The sequence below is a fragment of the Heterodontus francisci genome, chromosome 18 (assembly GCF_036365525.1).
Source record: "Heterodontus francisci isolate sHetFra1 chromosome 18, sHetFra1.hap1, whole genome shotgun sequence".
NCBI lineage: Eukaryota > Metazoa > Chordata > Chondrichthyes > Heterodontiformes > Heterodontidae > Heterodontus > Heterodontus francisci.
Window position 1 is genome coordinate 18,801,180 of NC_090388.1, and position 22,886 is coordinate 18,824,065.

At 40.3% G+C, this 22,886-nt stretch overlaps 1 protein-coding gene across 2 annotated transcripts in view; it reads left to right on the forward strand.

The window, feature by feature from the left end:
* The first annotated feature begins 249 nt into the window (after positions 1-249).
* The window catches only part of LOC137379805 (leucine-rich repeats and immunoglobulin-like domains protein 3), a 78,251-nt gene continuing 55,614 nt past the window's right edge, over positions 250-22,886 (forward strand). For both annotated transcript variants that reach the window (XM_068051182.1, XM_068051183.1), the window contains exons 1-3: positions 250-823; positions 16,926-16,997; positions 17,104-17,178. In XM_068051182.1, the coding sequence (XP_067907283.1) occupies positions 612-823; positions 16,926-16,997; positions 17,104-17,178 (359 nt within the window). In that variant the 5' untranslated portion in view covers positions 250-611. The remainder of the gene's footprint in view (positions 824-16,925; positions 16,998-17,103; positions 17,179-22,886) is intronic.

Genomic DNA, 22,886 nt, shown 5'->3' on the forward strand with positions numbered 1-22,886 from the left:
CCCTAGTGTAGGTAGGTGATAGGGAATATGGGATTACTGTAGGGTTAGTATAAATGGGTGGTTGTTGGTCGGCACAGAATCGGTAGGCCGAAGGGCCTGTTTCAGTGCTGTATCTCTAAATAAATGAAAATAAAAAATAAATAAACAAGTGCCAGAACACACTGCGCAGACGCTCGCCTTGTTTTGATCACGTGGGACGGGACGGTACGCTATCCAATGAGGGAGCGGGGGTGGGGAGGGCTCGAGCTGAGAGGAGATTTTTTTTTTCCCTACACAGACGGACATCGTTGTGTTTGTACCTGTGGTGAATGGAGAGAGGCGAACAGAATACAGACTTGGGATTTATCGAGAAGTTCGACAAAGAAAAGTACCAACTTTTTCCCATCACCTTCCCGATCCTTCCATCGCCGTTTGCCTCACCGTTGGCTGTGAGCACGAAGGAGAGTTGCTTGAGTTGAAGTTTGAATCGTACGGACCCCCCCCCACCCCCCATCCTCCCCTCCCACCCCCCATCCTCCCCTCCCCTCCCGGGTCTTGGTCCGGGAATCGGGGGCGAGAGAGAAAAACAAAAAAAAGGGGAAGGGAATTTATTTTTTAAAAAAAAGCAAAACATGTCTCCGATCATCAGGCGGCTGCTGAGTGCGACGCTGCTGTTGGTAAGCGGACCGCTCGCGCTGCTGTGCGCCCGGGTTCCGAACGCCGTTGCCTTGGAGCAGCCTGGCGCCTGCCCGGCCCGGTGCTCGTGCGTAGGTGAGCTGCTGGATTGCGGCCGCAGGAAACTCACCCGAGTGCCTGCTCCACTGCCCAGTTGGATCGTCCGCCTGTGAGTATTCAAAGCCATGCTTTCTCTTTTATTTTTGTTTTTTTTTTTAAAATGCAAATTGCGCTGTGCCCGGAGAAAGGAAAAAAAAAAATGCATCGTGGTATTTTTGCGAATGCATTGCAACTTTTCTGTCTTTGAGTGTTGCTTTCCAAAGTTCTAACAACTTTCTTGCTACCAATTGAACTTCTGTGCGGTGAGTAAGAAAGGTTCCACATTTGGTCCAAACTTCTTGTAAAGTTTACACAGTGCCGTTAAATCGGTAAAAGGATTTGGAATGGATTTGCTAAAGATCTGGGTAAATTCAGTCTGGGTGATAGATCGTGGTGCCAGAAGACTTAATACGTCTACTTTTGGATCTAGAAATGCACTTTGATTGCCATCCAGTTTAAAAAAAAAAGTTGGTGCCAGTATCCATAATACAAACCAGTTATATTAGCTGCAGCCCACAATAGCTTTTATGTTGTATTTGCATTGATTTACGGTTTGCGTTTATATTCTGAATACAATAACGTATCTGAACTTATTCAATGCAATCAATTGAACAATGTCCCAATCAAATTCTGCTCTAAAATTTGTGGCAATGAAGATTTTCTATTGAAGTTTATTCTCGGTGGTTTCCTTAGTTGTCTAAGGTAGGAAATATCTGGGCTCTACGCACCAAGATGCTCTCCATTTTAATCCTGCGTATGCTCTGAGCCGTCTGATCTCAGTCTGATGGAACGTAATAATTATTATCTGCCCCAGGTTTGGTGGAAGGAAGTCCACTATGGTTTATACTTCTGATCACTGTCCAGCCCCTTCTGCTGGAAGTGCATGCATGAAATGTTGGTTGAGGACAGAATTGCACTTGGTCTGTGATGCTCTCTGCAGTGGAATAGTTTAATTTATATACACTCAAACATGGACAGTGGCCCTTTGGGTGAAGTGCGAGAGTGCAGATGTGAAATTGCGTCCTAACGGAGTAAAGGTCTTTGGAAGGAAGAAGTATAGTGGAGGGGAAAAAATAAGTGAAGGATCATGTTGAAGTAATATTAGTTATTGTTCATAAAACTATTAAGGAAATCTAGGATTGGCACTCTTAATTTTTGCAATTCTCCATCCATATTCGAACATGTGCTGAGAAGGGTCTAACTGTTGAACAAAGCAGGAAGACTTACAATTAGTTGTGGCTAATTCCCTTCAAATTAGCTCATCTGGAGGTCATGCTGCCTTACTCACGATATGTGAATAGCTCTTTTAGCGCCCTTTTCAAACATTTGAGTGCTAATGGCATGTATAACTTCCAAGGATTAAATGTAATGGATTTTAAAAATAAGTTACTCGATTTGTAGAAAATGTTTCCTTTGTCAAATTAAAATGTTTAAATTTTGTATAGGTTATGCGTTATATAAGAAGTTTTAGTATATTCTATCTGGTGATTGGAAGTGAATGAATTTTTTTGGGTGAAAATACTTTATGAAGTCGTTTTTTTCCCTCGAAGTGACTTCTAACATGCCTGGACAATTTTTTGATGAGACCTGTATTTTGGAGTTTAGATGTATCAAACTTCAATTATAACCAGGCAAATTTTCTTTTAAGGAAATTGAACAAAGCATTTTATTGTGCCCTCCCTCATATTTTAGTTGCTGTAAAATACCAGCACCTTCCAAACATGAAATTGATTTTTCCATGTTTCATTAAGCGTTAAAAGCAGCTGAAATTCTACTTTATATGTGGTTGGGATTTCATTTTTCATAATATCAAGTCAATAGTTAAATAAAACATGTTCTCAATATATGTAGGAGTTTGAAATTGCTTAAAAATGTATTCTGAAAGATAATGGATAGACTTTTTTGTATAAAGTATGAACGAATGATGAAACTAATGGAGCAGCTGGATAGTCCTTCGGCGATGTTTGAAATAATGGAATAATTAATCACTTCGGGGATGTAGATTTGTACCCATACATTCCTCTTGGTTGGAAGAAAAGTGTTGATGAGAAGAGCAGCTGTGAATAGTTTCCAGTTGTGTAAACAAGCACTAGCAATGCTGTTGGTGCACATGCTGTGGAGAGTTTTGCCAGTTGTTCAAAAAAAAGTGAGCATCTCTTCTATTTAGCCATGTGTGAATGTTATCAGAGTGTAAATACTTATTAAATATATTCACTATTAATCAAATCTTTGCTGAGGAAAATAGTGGATTGAATCGGGAAAGTTTCATGTAACTCACTGACCTCATATAGTCCTGTATGTAGGTACACATGGAGTAATATAGCAACACTTTGGACAAAAGATCATTGGTCTGTTGAGTCAACAGTTCAGAATCTTCCATTGTTGTCCTTGATGTGATTCTGCAATTGTTTCTGGAAGTTTTGTATCAACTTCCTAATAACAACCAAGAATAGACTTGAATTTAGACAGTGCTTCAGAACATCCCAAAGCACTTCACAGCAATTAGTTACTTTTAAAATACAATAGACAAAAACAGTAGCCAGTTTGTACAAAACAAGGCCCTATAAAGATCAAATGAAGTAAGTATTTTCTAGACCCTGGAAGAACTCCCCTGCTCTTCTTCAGATAGTGCTGTTGGCTCTTATGTCCACCTTATCGGGCAGGCAGAATTCTTCCAGTTCTTTCTTTAAAACCTGGTATGGTTTTTTTGTTCCGTCAACCTAGCTCGTAATCTGTTATGATATTATCACCGCTTTACTAAAAAAAAGCTACTTAAATCTTTTGATACCCATTACGTTAATCCTTATCTGCTCATCCTTGAATCTTAAATGGATCTCTTTCGAGCTTTTCCCTCACTTTTTTTTCAAGAGTGACATCCCAAAGTAGACTATCTTAACTCAATCTTAAAAATCAGGGATTAGCTTCTGAACACTCTTCTGTCTTTTTTGTAATACAAAGAGTGATAGAAGATCTCCCCCCTTACTGCAGCCATGTGTGACTTCAACATCATCTCGCACACCTTTAACAACGCTCTCACCTGTAACAATTCATTTTAATGTTTCATTTGTTTACCAACAGTTTTAATCTGTTCACCAAATTCTCTATTACTTCAAACAATCCACGTTTCTGTTCTTTGGCTTAATCTCATGACTTTTTCTTCTTTGGCCTCCTTATCTCGAGAGACAATGGATAAGCGCCGGAGGTGGTCAGTGGTTTGTGAAGCAGCGCCTGGAGTGGCTATAAAGGCCAATTCTAGAGTGACAGGCTCTTCCACAGGTGCTGCAGAGAAATTTGTTTGTCGGGGCTGTTACACAGTTGGCTCTCCCCTTGCGCCTCTCTTTTTTCCTGCCAACTACTAAGTCTCTTCGACTCGCCACACTTTAGCCCCGTCTTTATGGCTGCCCGCCAGCTCTGGCGAATGCTGGCAACTGACTCCCACGACTTGTGATCAATGTCACAGGATTTCATGTCGCGTTTGCAGACGTCTTTAAAGCGGAGACATGGACGGCCGGTGGGTCTAATACCAGTGGCGAGCTCGCTGTACAATGTGTCTTTGGGGATCCTGCCATCTTCCATGCGGCTCACATGGCCAAGCCATCTCAAGCGCCGCTGACTCAGTGGTGTGTATAAGCTGGGGATGTTGGCCGCCTCGAGGACTTCTGTGTTGGAGATACGGTCCTGCCACCTGATGCCAAGTATTCTCCGGAGGCAGCGAAGATGGAATGAATTGAGACGTCACTCTTGGCTGACATACGTTGTCCAGACCTCGCTGCCATAGAGTAAGGTACTGAGGACGCAGGCCTGATACACTCGGACTTTTGTGTTCCGTATCAGTGCGCCATTTTCCCACACTCTCTTGGCCAGTCTGGACATAGGAGTGGAAGCCTTTCCCATGCGCTTGTTGATTTCTGCATCTAGAGACAGGTTACTGGTGATAGTTGAGCCTAGGTATGTGAACTCTTGAACCACTTCCAGAGCGTGGTCGCCAATATTGATGGATTGAGCATTTCTGACGTCCTGCCCCATGATGTTTTTTTTCTTGAGGCTGATGGTTAGGCCAAATTCATTGCAGGCAGCTGCAAACCTGTCGATGAGACTCTGCAGGCACTCTTCTGTGTGAGATGTTAAAGCAGCATTGTCAGCAAAGAGGAGTTCCCTGATGAGGACTTTCTGTACTTTGGACTTCGCTCTTAGACGGGCAAGGTTGAACAACCTGCCCCCGATCTTGTGTGGAGGAAAATTCCTTCAGAGGACTTGAACACATGTGAAAGCAGCAGGGAGAAGAAAATCCCAAAAAGTGTGGGTGCGAGAACACAGCCCTGTTTCACGCCACTCAGGATAGGAAAGGGCTCTGATGAGGAGCCACCATGTTGAATTGTGCCTTTCATATTGTCATGGACTTTACACTTGTTGAAATTCATCTGCCACCTCTCTGGCCATTAACTTAGCCTATCCGCATCCCTTTGAATTAATACCCATTGATTAGTATGACTGGCCAACACACCTTTGACAATATTCTATGCTTTAAACACCTAGAAAAATTACAGAAGGAGGTCATTTAGCCCGTCGTATCCCCGCCGGCCGGAAAAACTCGCCGCCCAATCTAATCCCCCCCCCCCCCCCCCTTTCAGCACCTGGTTCATAGCCTTGCCGGTTACAGCACTTCAGGTGCATGTCCGAGTACCTTTTAAAAGAATTGAGGGGTTCTGCCTCCACCATGCCTCCTGGCAGTGAATTCTAGACACCTGCCACCCTCTGGGTGAAAAAGTTTTTCCTCATGTCAATTATTATAATGACTGGCAGCCAGTTCCACTCTGACACCTCTCCATGCACCACCATCCTTTATTGTCTACCTTTCAACCAGCATAAATCCAGCCCTATATTTTGCTGGATGTCTTGTAGTTGTGTATCATAAAATTGCTTGATTTCCAACATTCCCTCATTCATGATTAAGGCTCTGTGGCATTGGAATTTGTCAGTTGAATGCTCAGTGAGAACCAAGTAATATTTATATTAAAAAAGTGGGTACAGTTTAACAAGTAAATGTTCAATTGGCAAAAAAGATAATAGTGCCAACATGTGCTTCTCTTTCCACAGATGCTGCCAGACCTGCTGAGTGGTTCCAGCATTTCTTGTTTTTATTTGTGATTAGCTAAGATGTTTTAAATGTATTGTACAAAGGTTTTAAGTTCTGATGTTATTTGGATCACTTTGTACTCCCCAAGATAGCTTAATCCAGTTTCAAATGCACAATTATTTATTTCTTTGAAGAGCAATTTGCATTGTTCTAGCTCCTTTTATAATGCAATCCCAAGGTATTTCATAGAGGAGACACAGACTGTAATAGTAGAGTTAGCAGAGATGACAAAAGAATGGTCAGAAAAATAGGTTTTGAGGAGGCTTTTAAAGACAGAGAGTCAAGTAGCAAGGGGGAGATGTTTAGGTAGTGTGTTACCAGGGACTCAGTTGCCACTACTCATCGTCTTTTCAGACAATGGAAAAAGTAAAGCTCTCCTGACCCATTATCAGCACCATTCTATGACCAATAAGCAGCTGTCTGATACCAGTATACAAGGCTAGGTATTGGGTTTCTTGAGCTGTTTAACAAGGAGCCATCACAGAAATTAGAATAAGGAAGGTTGGATAGTTTTCAGAGTTACAAGCAAAATAACTTTATACACGCAAGCAACTCTGGCAGCTATCAAACTTGGAACATGCATGCTTCTGTTGTGGTGTAGTAGAATGAGGATTTGTGCCTGAAGCTCTTGATTATAGAGGTTCCCAGCCCTTTTCAGACCCTCAGCATGAGGCACTGAACTAGTCATTTCCCCACAGTGCAAAAAGAAAAAAAGCAGTGTAGTCATTCCAGGCCAATTTCAACTTCTAACAAAAATATAGTCCTGTGAGCAGATTGCATACTAAATTGAAGTGAAGGGAAAAAAAACTAACATTTAATTAATAAACCTCTTGATGTGAGAATTTAAAAATAAAAGCATTTTTGATTAGGGATCAGGTGTTGAATCTCTTGAGCATCTGGTTGATGCTTTGTTTTTGTTTTTTTATTTCCAAAATATACTTTATTCATAAAAATCTGTAAAAATTACATTGCCAAACAGTTTCCAAACAGTACCAAAAAATACAAACATTGCAAGGGAGATCAGTTTCCTTCAATACTGTCATGAGTTTCTTCCCAACCCTTCCGTTTCACAATTGTCATGACAATTACAGTTTTACATTTACAGCAATTCAGAATATTAACGATACAGTTCGAGGGGTTTCCCATGGATCCAGCCCCTCAGTCCAGCTTGGTGGGGGAACCTTACACTGTGGTCTTTCCCCATTGAGCCTTTGCTGCGGCTGCCCCAAGCTTTAGTGCGTCCCTCAGCACGTAGTCCTGGACCTTGGAATGTGCCAGTCTGCAACATTCGGCGGTGGACAACTCTTTGCGCTGGAAGACCAGCAAGTTTCGGGCAGACCAAAGGGCGTCTTTCACCGAATTGATAGCCCTCCAGCAGCAGTTGATGTTTGTCTCGGTGTGCGTCCCTGGGAACAGCCCGTAGAGCACAGACTCCTGTGTTACAGAGCTGCTTGGGATGAACCTTGACAAAAACCACTGCATCTCTTTCCACACCTGCTTTGCAAAGGCACATTCCAGGAGGAGGTGGGCGACCGTCTCTTCCCCACCACAGCCAACGCGGGGGCACTGTGCGGAGGGGGCGAGACTTCGGGTGTGCATGAAGGATCTGACGGGGAGGGCCCTTCTCACCACCAGCCAAGCTACGTCTTGGTGCTTGTTTGAAAGTTCTGGTGATGAGGCATTCCGCCAAATGACTTTGACGGTCTGCTCGGGGAACCATCCGACAGGATCCACCGTTTCCTTTTCCCGTAGGGCCTTGAGGACATTCCGTGCTGACCACTGCCTGATGGACCGGTGGTCAAAGGTGTTTTTCCGCAGAAACTGCTCCACGAAGGATAGGTGGTACGGCGCCTCCCAACTGCACGGTGCGTTCCACGGCAATGTGACCAGGCCCATCTGTGTGTAAATCACTCATACACATTTTCATGTCAGTTTCATCAATGTACTAAGTCTCTACTTGAACTACAACAAGCACTTTACACCAATGCTAAGTGGTTGCATGTAACTCCCCAGAGTTGGTGGAGTCAGACTCTTGCCCAGAGGAGGGAATTTCATTCAAATTGCCATATAGAGTGAGAAGGCTCAGTCTGATGAGTTGCATGATCTTCGCTGATAGTCTGTAGTTGGTTCAGTGTACCTATTCTAGGGAAGGGGAAAATCAGTGTGTTTCAATTCCTGATTGGTATTCATCAAGTCCTACTAAAAGTGCAAATGCTTGTTAAATAATTCACAGAAACCTATTACCCAGCCTTGTATATTGGTACCAGACAGCTGGTGCCAGCCATAGAACTACTTCAGTGTGATTTGCTACCTTCAGGATAGGAGGGGTAAAAGAAGAAAACCATAGGGGAAGTAGAGAGAAATTAAATTTGGGAGCCAAAAAATTCACTCTGTCGTCATTAGTTTATTTTCAGAGCACACTCCGAAGACTGAGCTGTTCAACTTGTGTTGGCATTTGAGTAACTTTCAGTGAATTGAATTAGCTCTTTGTTGTCAGTGGATTGCTGTTTGACTGGTTTATTTGTTCTTTTGAAGCTGTGGTCACAGTCATAGTTGCTTTAAATACTTCAGCACCTGTCAATTGCAGTGTAAATACAAACGTGGAGAAAATTAACTTCTGCTTGGAGAAATACTTCCAAATGAAACCATAATTAAGACCTAAACTAACCAAATAAAGGGTTGATTGGTTATTTTTTAATGGTGGCTTTACTTGTAAATTAGCATAAAGTGTTATTAGCTGATCTTTTAGAAAGGTTTGTTTGGTTGGTGACTTTGGAATATGTTGAGCACTTTCCATACTTTGGCAGCCACCTTTCAAAAGGCCGCCATTGAAGAAGAGGATCCAACACCGGATCACCTGCACCAGCTCAGCCTTCTACAAAACTATGGCAGTGAGTGTTTGACAACAAAGACCTCTACAAGTCAACAAATGTCATAGTGTATGGAGCAGTTGTTGTCACCACACTCCGGATTCAGTGGGAGGACCGTCAAACAAAGACAAGTGTCCTTCTTGAAGCTGCTCCACAAGCATTCAGGCAAAATTCCTGCAAAACCAACTTTGGACTGGATACTGTGTCCGATGGCTGAAAACCACCTCCCCTGCCAGGTCCCGTTTTCTCAACTCTCAAGTGGCCAGCATTCCAGGGGAGGACAAGGAAAACACTTCAAAGACACTCTGAAGCTCTCTTTGAAGCGCGGCAGCATTGACATTGATGACTGGGAGGAACTTGCAACCAATCATTCAAAATGACGACAGCTTGTCCATCGAGCTGCATCATGCTTTGAGTCCAAAAGCCTTAATATGAGGCAGAGTAGGAAAGAAAAGGAAGCACATCTTGCACTCCGGATCCCACTATTTGTGGAACATCCTGCCCCATGTGCCCAGAGATCTGCGGGTTGAGAATTGGCCTGTTCAGTCAGCTGAAGACTGAAGAAACTTGCGACCTTGAGTAGACATAATCCTCGAATCGAGGGAGCGAGCCACTGCCGACATTTGGTTGGTTGGCATCCTTCCGTCTACAAAAGATGATGGATGTGCATCAAATAATCCATGTAGATGGGGTGTCTTCTCCTGGTGTACCTTTGCTGATAGCTGTGATGATCCTTGAGAGGCTGTTTCTGCCACAAGTGCTGCACGTGAACCTGCCAAGTGACGCTGTGAGTTGTTTTTGACGTTGGCTCCCATCGCCAAGCTGTTATAGCAACTGCTCGTCGTGGTAGTGCACACCAGACCACAGGATATGTTGTCATTTCCCTCTTTTGCCAGCTAGTGACTCCCAGTTGCAATAGTTGACTCTTAGGGTCTTCATGTCACGCTTGCAAGCATCCTTGAAGCGGAGCTTTGGGCGCTCCACTGGTTGTCTGGTCCCGGCTACCTCGCCATACAGAAGGTCCTTGGGTATACGACTGACTTCCATCCTTTGGACGCGTCTGATCTGCCGATACCATCTCTGTTTGATTAGTGCCAACACACTTGGGAGCTCTGCCTTTGAGAGGACTCCTGCATTTGTAATTCTGAAAGGTTTGTTTAGGCAAAGATGTATAATGTAAATGGCTACGGAGCTGGGTGGGGGTGGCTGGTCAGCAAAGTAGTTCTTTGGATAGTTGTCTGTTATAAACTTGCTTTTTAGCTACCATATATCAGGGTCCATACTGTGTAAGTTTACGAACACCCAGTGGATACATAAATAGCAAAATGCAAAGCAATAATGTAGTAATGCCTCATGCCATTTTTATTTTTATTGTTTATTTATCCTCGATTCACATTCCATGAAAGGTTCTTAAATGGCTCTACTTGGTGACAAAATAGGTTGAAGCAAATGTACAAAGTTACTTGTTTGATGAAATAACCATGCAATACAGTATGCCAACAGGCCTGTCTTGTTTGGGGTTTTAAAAAAGGACATTCCTAGCGCCTATCTGGTAAGTTTACTTTGGGATTGCCAATGGTTGTGGAAGAGCCATGTCAAGATTCAGTACTAGCATGGCACATAGCCCAGCATAAAAGCAGCTTCACACTAGATAATGAGGGAAATGCTGAAGGAACAAGTGATAGAAATGTGTACAAGCAGTAAGACAAAAGAATTAGTTGTAACAGAAATAAATCACTTCTCAGACCACACATGGTTATAAATGGAACTAATGGTTATCTGGGACTGACTAAGGCAATAATCTAATCAGGGGTTTAGATGACAGAAATTTATCAACAGCTTGATCATTTGCTAAGATTAGATCTTAGCTTTGAAATCAATCTGTACCAGTAATTATTTATAATCTATGTACTACTTCTTGGAAGTTGGAGAGGGAGAGAGAAAATTCAACCTTTTGGGTTGGTGTCTGGCTTTTTACTTACTGTCTTCTATGCTGTAGTTACTCAACACACCAAGACCTAAGATTATGGGATCACTACTGCAGTATCAAGAAATAATATCATCAGCTATGTTTGGAATTTCTTCTAAATGTGTTTGTTAATTTACAGAGCAACTGACATGACCTTTTTCAGAATATTCTACCAGTTGTTTGACTTTCATTCGCAAGTAGTATTAATTTGCTTTGTAGTATACATTTCTCTACCAATAATCAAATAAATCCATGGCCCACTATGAAACTCTTCAGCAAAATTCTGTCCAAACAGGGTAAATTATGCTTGGAATGCTAATCTTATACTTCTGTTTTCTGGGTGCAACAGTAAATAAGTATACCATGTGGAAAGAAAAAGTTTGGTATAAACATCCATCCTTTTCCTGAAATTAGTGCAAGACTTGATTTTATTGTCATGGCAGCCAGGAAAACACATGGCAATGAGCTGTTCTCCACAGCTGCTTTTCTGTAAAAATCCAGACCAAAAACTTTTAACATACCAGGCTGATTTATGAGTCATTCAGTATTGGTGTCTTAAAGTAGTTAAAGCTTTGCTTTCCCTTCCCAGCATTTTTTTTTTTTGCTGAATTAGCAGATGTACACCACACCATGGTATTGATTAAAATCTATTTAGCTTTGCTTATGCAGAACCTTTAACTATGGGATTAAACTTTTTGCAATACAGGAATGGCTCTTGATACCTGTGACTAAATGGCAAAAAGTCTGCTGTCCTCTAACACAAATGCAGTTTGCAATTCTCTTAAGTTTATGAAATTAGCCCCTTACAGTCTTTTAGCCTCCAGTATTTACCCCAGGTGCAGACTGTTTGCTGTATTGCAGTGTAGTCTTTGTTCCCTGCAGGAAGAATATGTAGCGGTATTAATTTCCAAGTGACGGCTGTTTTGTTCTATATGGTTTGGGGCTCTTTCCTCACTTTCTTTGTTAACACCTTTTCAAACAGACATGAGGAATAGGATTTTTGAAAAGGGAGAGCGTAAGAACTTGCCTTAGCAAATTGAGGTGGGAAACTATGAGCTGTTGGCTGTGGGCTTAACTGTTCATTGTTCTTAAATGCACGAGACTCCTTTTTTATGTAATGATAAATATCTCAAAGTACTTTTTTGTGAAGATTTACAAAGCACTTTTGAATTTAAGCACTAGGTTCTTGGATCCTACTTTGGGAGATTTGCATTCTGTGCACTGCTCCCCACTATTTCATTCCAGGTTGGGAAGGAATTTATATATGCCATGCTGGGTTCTGCTGTTAATATGGAGACACATTGAATGCATATACTGGTTTGGCTCTCTTCATTTATTGCAAGAGCTAGCCTTAACCCAGTGGTTTAGTTGTAGACTATGGGTTGTGTACACTGTGGAGCTTTGCAGATGGGGACCTCTCTGTCTGCAGTCAGCTGCATTTGTATTTTGTACAAGCAGCTGAAAGTTGCCTTAAAAAAACACCTTTTTAATGCAGATTATTAACAAATTCATAGTAATATTTGGATTATTCAATTAATAGGCAATTTGTTTTGGGTTAACTACACAAGTTATTGATAAAATAAACCTAGGCCCACATCCTGCGATTGAGTAATTCCACATCCTTAGTTTGCATTTAAGTTCCAAATTGCCTAATGCTTTATTTCTATTTTCCTACTAACTTTCTCTCCTTCCTTTCCCTCCTTTTTTGGTACAGTTCCACGTGATGGGTAATCCTTTGGTATCTTAATCAATCATATTCATAAATAAGTGCTGATAATGACTGTTGGTAGATGGTTAGTCCACAAAGGCAACATAACTAAACATGATCTTGTCTTTGCCAGATGTTCATATATATAGCAGATGCTGCTGGATAGACATCCGTAACGGGAACCCTGACCAAACCCAGTTGTAGTACCTGAGTTGAGATCAAGTAATTTGACGCTGAGCAGGGATTAAATATGGGTTCTTAATCTTCTCTCTGGCTCAGTTGTTATCAGACAGTATCTCGGAGCTGTCTTGGGAGTCAAATCAGTTATTTTTGATGTCCTGTCATGTTTGTGTATTCATTGTAGCAGTAGTTTTGCCACTTTTGTTTTGGATTGTGATTAATCTAGGAGCTGGATGGTATGAGTAGGAATCTACTTGTAAAAGAAATGAACAGCAAATGTTAATAAGTAAGTCATTGTGTGATGTGTTTAAATGTCTCAAACCACATGAAGAGTTGCTACATGAATTCAAGTGTTTTATTTGTTAGCTGCCTCACAAATTACTTTTTTAACCCCAGATTTCTCCTGTACTCCTAAAAGGGATGACCCATGCTTTCAAGTTGTCAGCTACCCTTAAATACCTCACCCAAATGGCTTTTCTTTCTGTGTGGGTTTAGTAAGTATTCTTTGTTGCAGAGATGTCCAAACTTTATGGGTGTCATGGTTGCATACAGTGTAAAGTTGTAATCTGTGTTTCTATTAAATTATTTATTTGTTTATATCTTAGGTTCTTGGGAATAGGGACGTTGTGATGAATTTGTACAAAATTATTAAATCACTAAGTACTTAGCAAATTTTAATCTGCCATTATAGAAAGGACATTTAAAACCTTTGCAAATGTACATAATAGATTTATCAGAATGATATCAAAAGTAGAAAACTGTCGTCATAAGGAGAAAGTTGAGATACAGGGATGATTTCTACTGGAATTGCAAGCGAAAAGAGGTGATTTAATTACGGTTTTGAAAATTGTGGAAGAGTTTATTAGAAAATAGTTTTTCTCGAGTCACTATGATTGTAGAGTAGTGAAAAGAGGTCATCAATTTATAATTCTCACTGAGTGAATATGGGAGAAAGTTTAGGATAAATTTCTTTTATGTAGAGTATTGTAAGAGTATAAAATACTTTTATTATAGGGATTAGTTGAGGCAGAGACCATTGCATCTTTTACAGGAAGAGTAGATAAACATTTTGAAGAAGAGGGAAGATACACGGTTATGGAGAAAGATCTGGGCAGTGGGTTTAGTTTTGGATTGCTTCAGCAAAGAGCTAGTACTCACTGCACATGAGGATTCCCTATGTGGACAAGGTATCAGAAGTGTCCTGCTGTCTGTGGAACAGTACCATGGTAACAGATCGGCACCTTCAGAAGAGAAAGGACAATTTGTATAAATAAAATCTACAATGAATTATAGCTTTTAGCATGAGCAAACAAATGGCAGGAAATCCCTGTTGATTTATAGTTTGCTTTTCTCAGCCATGCATCTCTGACAAAATTGCAAGTTTTTGGACTTCTTGATCCTGTTGTCTACTGACTCCACATTCTCATTTTTCAGCTGGATACCAATTGGGAGTGTAAATTGCTGCAGTGATTTAAAAAGCAAATCCTCTCTAGCCTAGGATCACAACAATCAAATGCAGTGCCCACCCCAACCCCAGAATGGAAAGTGGCATCTGCTGATCTGTACATTTTAGTGCCATGCTGAGCAATGACTGGTATTTGTTTCCTTGAACCTATTTGCAAATACTTTCTTTTTGTAAGCGTTATTTTTCCCTCTCCTAAAGGTGGTGGTGATTGTTTGGGTGCAATTTCTCCAACTTTATGGTAGTTGAGTGGCCATTCTATGTATTTTTTGTGTGGGAGTGGGGGAGAGAGGGGCATTATAGAGGAGCTATGGGTTGCCTTCACCCAAAGTCCATGTGCACACTTCACATCAGGGCTCAGTGGATAAAGAAAGGAAGCAGGAACCGCGACTTTTTTTCTCTGCCCCTTGTTCTTTAGCCAGTGATACTCCACTGTAGCTGTTGTGAAATCACTCAACCAAACCTAGATCAGCAATAAACTCTTGGACCATTTTGACCTATATGGCTCAGTTCCACTTCTCACAATGAAATTACCAACTGAGCAACAGGAACAGGACTGATGAGTTTTAATTATACTTTGTGTGAATTACCTAATTTTCTTTTTAGCAGTCCTAAAATAAATTCAGATATCATTTTAAAATTTAATTTGTAAAACTAGTTCAGCCACTTTTGTATCAAAAGAAGTTAACAAAATCAGTAACTTCGAGGCTTAGTTTCTTTGGTCAAAACAACTGTGTCTAGAATCTAATTCCATAAATGGTTATGTCTTGGCTTTGGATTTTTGTATGTGTGTGTATAAAGAAATTTATATGTGAAGTGGGACACAGCACTTTTCAAGGGCAAGTTGCCATATGTAGAAAATTCCTTAGCTGAAAATAATCCTTTACTAAAACAAGCTGTTCTTCTAGTAGAGACTTGCACCTATGTTGCTTCTAGACTATAGTGTCTGCATTTTCTAAAACCCATTGCATAAAAGTAGTAAAAAGGAAGGCTTTTCCACAAATGGAAAAAGTGCAGTTTGAGTCCTAGTTTTTTTTTCTATCTGGCATTTTGGAGAGAAAAGTTAATTCAGAATTCAACTGTATTATTTTTCTTTGCATATGCAATAGTGTGCCAGTTTCGTTCAAATGCTTGAATGGTTCCAAAAAAGTGATCAATAATTTAAATTGTCTTTCTTAAACTTATGTGCACAAGATTGTTGTAAAGTGAACTTGAGTATGGTTCCGGGTTTCTCAGAAATCTGTTGACCAGCTTGCACTCTAGTGTCTAATTTCTGCTACAGTTTTTTTGACATTTTGTAACCCTCTGCAGAAAGTGGTTGGAACAACTTTACTTAAAATGGGTTGAATTCTGTTTTCACAGTCACTGATAGATTACAGATGGGATGGAGCTTGAACTCCAAGTGAAAGTGTCTGGCTCCAGTGTGGCGATTTTGCACAGCAGTCTTAGTAATTGGAGGATTTTGTAGTTTAAATCCTTTGCCAGCTCAGTACATGTTGCAACTGCAGTAGAACAGATCTGCTCGTGTCTCTAGCTGTCTGGTGGGTCCCTTTACGAACATGCTTCAAATAATTTCTTTTGCAGGGTTTTGTTTTAAGTTTAAAAACTACTGATCATTGGACGCCACCAGATTAGTTCATGATTATGTTGTGCGCAACTGTTGATGCAAAACAACTGATTTCAACTAGAGTAACATTTTTTATAATGGGTTCTTTTAACCAAATATTAAACCAAAAACCTAATTCTTTCCTGTGAACAGCATGCAGTATAAGTTTAGGCAGAAACTTTCAGCCTTTGACTCCTGTGTATACTTTTATATTGTACAATATTGTAAACTTGCTAAATCAGTATTCTTGTGTTTCAGTGATGTATATCCAGACTTTCACTTGTATGTTTGAGAAATTTGAGAGTTGTTTTAAAAAAAAATGTTTTGTATTTTGTTTTTCTTCTCCTTCCTTTGCTTTCCCTCCAGCGTGCTTCTAATGCTTAGAGGTTTGCTGATCAATCCTTTAATCAGATCAAGCATGGTGCAGTATTTTACACTTTTTGATTAGTTGTTCAGATCCTGTCCGAAAGTATGGTAACAGTTTGAACACTTATCCCTAATTGGCTGGAAAATGTAATTTTAAATGTTTGAGATTCAGCACAGTGTAAATATCTCACACCACATAATTCGAAGTATGTGAAGCAACTAGGTTATGTTTTTAAAAAAAAATCTTTATCTCCATATTCTTCGAGGCAGTTCTTCATACATATTGGGGTACAGTTACTTTGGCCCCAGCAGCTCTGACATATTGTCAAAATAATCATTCAAGTTAGCCTGGACAGCCACTATTTGGCACACTATTTTGCCCCAAAGGATGTCACAGTTGATCCTGTTTTCACCTTGATTATTTATAAACCATAACTTCCCGATGGCTTACTGAATCAGTTCTAGTCATGAGAAAGCAGAGCAGGAAACCTGGTCCTATTGCTCTCTGTTCAAGCTTGGGGGCATGGAGTACAATTGTAGTTCCACCACTGCTGGCGTAGTTTAGAAGAACAAGAATTAAACCTGTGACCTTCTTGGTTTGTATATCTCAGAACCCTACCACTAAGTACATTTACCTACTGTGCTATCAGGGAGCTACTTTTTGTAGTTTAAAACTTAGTGGCTTATTTACAATTTTAACTTGTTTAAAAACTCAGCATAAAATGTGCGTACAGATTTATCTCTAATTTTCCCATGACCCCAACATTGTAGGTTGTGTAGGTGGTTTTATCTGATTATTCTATTATTTTGTTGTAAATTACATACATTGAAATGACGTTGCACATTAATATGTATTATGTGTCTCATTTTACAGGGATTTGAGCCACAATCGAATTACTTCTATCAATGGCAGCTTATTTAACAATCTTCATAGCCTACGTGAAGTGTAAGTTACATTTTTTCCTGTTTGAGATAAATCTGATTTAAGTTGTAAGATTCTGATGATCAATTTACTATTCATTTATAACTGTTTTACATTTTGTGACTTTCAGAAAAATAACCCACAATGAATTAACTGCAGTACCGAGCTTTGGAATTGTCGCCTCAAACATTACCCTCCTTTCACTGTAAGTTCCAATTTTTATATTGGGTTTTCTCGCTTTGTTTGAAATTTAGAATACCATCATGCGATGGTGTCCTGAATTTCCATGGAAGCTGGACAGTTCAGAAAAAAACAGATCAATGCACTTTACACTTATGGCGTGATCTGTTATTCCAGGAATGTGTCAGCTTGGCGCCATTGCTGGCATTGTTGCCTCTGGGTCAGAAGATTGTGGAAATGAAAATTATACATACCATAGTTAAATTAATAAACTAAGCCCACAATCTAGTGTAGTCCCCAGTGGTGCTGCATTGTTGGAGGTGCTGCCCTTTGGATGAAATGTTAAAACAGTGGTATCAACCACCCGTTTTGGTTGTTCAGGCGACAAAATGAATCTGTGCATTATTCGGAAAAGAGCAGTTTTCTGGTATCCTGACTCCTACAACCAGAAACACATTAACTGATCAATCATGCTACTAGTCTGTAGAAGTAGCTGGTACAGAATGGTTGCTGTACTTGCCTACATAACAGCCACAGTACTGCAAAAGTAATACATCGTGTGAAATGTGATATAAATGCAAGTATTATGAGTTGGACTAGCATTATTGGAAAACTTTGGTAGCTTTTACACTGCCTGTTGTTTGAACAATTGATTTTGTGAGATAGGCATCCATGAACTTAGACTGGGTGAATTACTACCACCAGGATAAGGGAAGTATAAATACTGGGATAGTGTTTGAGCTGGACTCACAAGCTTAAACCTAAATATGTTAGTATCAAGGCTTTTAATACAGCATTTGTGTGTACTATGTCCATTTGCTGATGGTGTATGACTCTGAAGCCGATATAGCAATGCTGCACTACTTGACCACTAACTTTGATGATTTTACCGGAAGTGACGTGGGCAGAATAGTTTGATTTCAGTAACTTCATACTGGATTTTTCACACTGCCTTTACAACAGTAACAGTATGAATATGATAAAAAGTCATATCTGACTGGGGAATTGTTATATATGAGCCAAATAGTAGTCTCTATGGTCAGAATCAAAGGTATAGGGGAGGAAAGGAGAGGTGTGCATATCTATTGGAACTCCGATTCTCTGTAGTAATCCTGGTTACATGGAAACATCGGAGCATTGCTGCTGCAGAACCCATTTGTCTGTCCATTACTCCATCCAATACCTGCAGGAACCAATTTTTTAGTTCCCAACAAACACTCGAAGTAGAAGAAACAAAAAAGGTAAGGAATCCCATAGTATTGTAAACTGAACTCCAGATGCATTTTAAACCTTTAGAAATAGCCAGAAACAGTTTAGTGTTTACTGTGCATAATCTTGCTGATAATGCAAAAGATTCATTTTAGCACTGATTGTTATTGAGAAGGTGTTGACCCAATTCCCTGCTTCAGTCCATTTTTTAGAATTGCATTCAATATCAATGTTGACAGCATCTGTATTTTGCTACAAAGACAAGAATCCTGTTAATGCTGCTGTTGAAAACAGTACAATCTTAATAAGACATCTCTAACTAGCATTCAAGGGCTGAATTTTCTCTCTGGGGGCAGGAAACAGGAGTCTGGACTGTTTCTGGAACTCAAAACCGTCCCCAGGGATTTTCATGGAGCTGCCCCTTTAATTGGCATGGAGATAGGTTCCCTGCCCAATTAAGGGCAGCAGGCAGGCTCTCATAGATGGAGGCCCAATCAGGGGTCTTCCAGCTTGAGAGGAGCAGCTGGCTGCAGTGGAGGATAAGTAACTGAGAGAGCACTTCAACATGGAGGCACCCTCTCACCAACTTTTTTTTAAAGCCTTATATAAAAAATAGATTCAGCATCCAGCCAGCCCACCGCTGTGGGAGAAGTAGGGAGGAGGAAGGGGTTGGGTTTGTGCGGGGTGAAGTGCACCTGCAGGCAGGCAGGGAGGGCCTGTAGGCCTGCTGGGAGTTGTGCACCCCCCCCTGCCCCCTCTCCCCCCCGCCCCCTCTCCCCCCCCCCATCCCATCTGCTGGGTGCTCATGTGCAGGCACTTAAACTGTTCCCCCGTCAGGCCGGGAAACTGGAGGCCAACTGGAAAATTTCCTTTCATCATCTTCTGAAAGCATTGTTTTATATTTGGAGTATAGTTCCATCAAATGTGCAAAAACCCATCTGGTTCACTAATGTCCTTTAGGAAAGGAAATCTGCCATCCTTATCTGGTCTGGCCTGTCTGTGATTCCAGACCCACAACAATATGGTTGACTCTGAACTGCCCTCTGAAATGACCTGGCAAGCCACTCATTTGTCAAGGGCAATTAGGGATAGGCAACAAAATCTGGCTTGCCAGTGACACCCATATCCCATGAAAGAATACCAAAAAAAATGCACGGCATCCTCCAGTACCCACTGGGAATTTCCAGGTGGCCTCCTTGAACTGTTGTTAACAAGGCTCTTAATGAAGTTACTATATGTTGTAATATTTTAACATGGGTCACATTGATATAAAGAAACACTTGCATTTATATAGCTCCTTTCACAACCTCAGGGCATACCAAAGCAGTTTCTAGCCAATGAAGTACTTTTTGTAGCGTAGTCACTGTTGTAATGTAGGAATTGCAATAGCCAGTTTTCTCACAGCAGGGTCCAACAAACAGCAATTAGATAATGACCTGCTGCTCTTTGAAATAGTGCTATGGGATCTTTACGTCAACCTGAGAGAGCAGATGGGGATTAGATTTAACTTTTCATCCGAAAGATGGCACCTCTGACAGTATAGCACTCCCCCAGTACTGCATTAGGAGTGTCGGCCTATATTTTGTTCTCCAGTCTCTGGAGTGGGACTTGAATCTACAACTTCTGATAGAGAGTAAAGTTCTCTCACTAAGCCACATCTGACACATACCATATAATTATATCTTTCAGCATTGTCTGAGTGGAATTAGATGACCTTGTTTTTTTTTTAAAGTTTCCTTTCATCGTCTTCTGAAAGTATTGTTTGATGTTTGGAATATAGTTCCATCAAATGCATGGCATCCTCCAAAACCACGCTAAAATAACCATTCCTTGTGTGAGCCTAGACCGTGAGTGTTGGTAGGCTGGAGCAGGACTTCGGAGCCAAGCTCAATCCTGTCCTTTACCTCCACCCCCAGATTTGCAAATGAGTACTTTCCAGCAGGGACACTGAGCCAAATTTTTGTGTCCTTGGAACTTGGAGACCCGATTAATGAATCTGTACAGCTCAGCTGCATAGTGCCTTTTCTACCACCTGGAGTGCTTGCTTCTGTTTCTATACAAAATGCTTCAGTTAGGATTGTGTAAGTTAAATAGCGATTCATGTAGAAAATGGACTATAAAGTTGACCTTAAGATGAGCAATGTGGTGTCAGTGGTTGAGTATGCAAGAAGACCACATTGCACACAATGCTTGAATTAAATCAACGATGGGTGAAGATTGTTTCACCTCAAATGTGTAACAGACCATAAAACCAGTGGTTTTGGGCTTCAACTGACAATTTTCTTCTGTCACATGCATAGTCACTCAAACTTATGTAAATGACAAAAAAACTAAGGCGATCTAAATTATTTTTAAACCTATCTGTTATGTCCATACTGTCGATCACCTCTTTATGTGGCTCTTGCACAGGTTTTGACATAAATATTTAAGATTAATGTTAGCTATGGGGGAAAAAATTCCTATAGTTCTTTCCTCCTTTCCTGCAGTTGGTGACTCTGCAAGGTTGCAGTTTCAATGGTGTCAGCAGTACTTGGTTGTTAATTGTATATCAATTGGGTGTTAATTGTATTCAGGTGGTATGCCATTTTCTATATGAATGAAAGATTGATTTGGGGACTCACCTGTGCACATATTGGAACAGGCTGAAAGAGGGTTAGTTTGTTTGAGGTGCACAGTGTGCAAATATATCTCTAAATAAAAGCTTGTAAGTGAGAAAAAGACTAGCCTCCAGTATTCTATCCTTCACCGTCTGGCTATCTGAGTTTTCACATTGGCACCTCTAAATAGTGAGAGTTGACAGCCTTGGCAGGGTTTTCAACTGCTTGGGAAGGGATAACTTTTTTTGTTAGTGCAAATGTGACAATTTATGTGTGTCCCTGTTTTGAAGATGTATTTTGCAGAATCGCATCATTATTTGCAACTTTGGCACAACCTACGCTGCATGTGTGGCATTTCCTATTGGAGAAGGAACACACATTTGTAAGCCATAATATGAAATATTTTATTCCGTGGTCCCTTTAATGAAAAACAGAATAATTCTACACTTTGAAGGACTTCGACTCATAAAATGAAATGAAACTTGGGAACTAGTACTGTTTGTTACCAGATAAACATGGAGTGCTGGCTAATCAGACATTATTCAGGCAGAAACTATACCACCACCATATGTTCATTTATAGCAAGATTCCCAATTTCAGCCAAATCAAACTTTAATTATAGAAAGTGACATACCACAGTCTCTAACCTCTAATTAACATGTAGAATAATTAACTCAACTCATTTTGAAGTTTGAGAGTTGTGTAACACAATAAATTCCCCGGAAACTGTTCAATTAATTAATCTGATCACAGCTCAATTACTTACATCTGGTGATTTATTGGGGTTTGTTTTTACTAGGCCCAGGTCAGCTGGTGCAGTCAGTATGTCTGCTGTACTGCTTGAATAAGAGTTAAGTGACATATGATATGAATGTGAGTTTTCCAGGAGTGAAATGGAAAACCACATGGCACATGAGAAATATGCCACTGAATATGCAAACTTCTTATGTACTAATTTTTAAGGATAGGAGGTGAAATCTTAAAGTTTTCTTGGAAAAAGATGTCAAAGGAAGCATGATTGTCTGTCTGTGGTCCACAGTGTGGAATTCTTACAGGAAAACCAAAAAGTCTGATTTTCAAAGTTAAATTGACATCCTACATTTATGCATGTTGCATAACAAAGATGGCTTTTATATTGCACAAGGCCTTTGTTAATGCAGCCAGATCCTGGTGTGCGGGTTTCGTGCAGCAAGCAGCAACACCAAAACTTGCCAGGTTTTCACTTAACCAGCAAAGTAAACTTGCCAGATTTGTTATGTGAGACCTGTGGGTCATGAGCCAACAGAACTATTGTGGGACTCTAAAGGCAGCTAAATACTTTTGGTTTAGCAAAGGACAGAATTAACAGACTGCTGTATGAGTTTTTAATCCCTTCTATCTGCCATATGAGGCTGCAAGTAGATTAAGGTGGCCTTTTGTAAGAAGCAAGTTGATTTGTGCTTTAAAATGTAAATGTTAAAATTACAAACAAATGACAAAGCTAACAAAAGAGTAACTGTATATAGCTTGGGATGGACATAGCTTTGAAGTGCATAAACACATGCTGGGTCATAATAAAATTAGTTGATTTTAGATTGTAGAAATGCAAGAAAGGAAGAGAAGAATGTTGTGTTCAAGGTACATGTGACAGTAGATTGATGGCTGTTTATTGATCTGAGATTTGTAAACTGAGACTGACATGGTTTAAAGATACTGGAGTAATGCTATCTGTGGCTTGAGCAGTGACCCAGAATGAAGCTCCTCTAAAGGAATGGAAAGCTGTTTTTTGTAGTTTTATTTAATCTTTTTTGAAAAATCTTCCCAAAGGACTTTTGTACTAAGCTGGCATTGTCCATTACTAAAAACTGCAACTTCATTGTAATGCAGTGATGTATGCATCAGAACTGAAATTCTAGTTCATACTGTTCTAAGAACATAAGAAATAGGA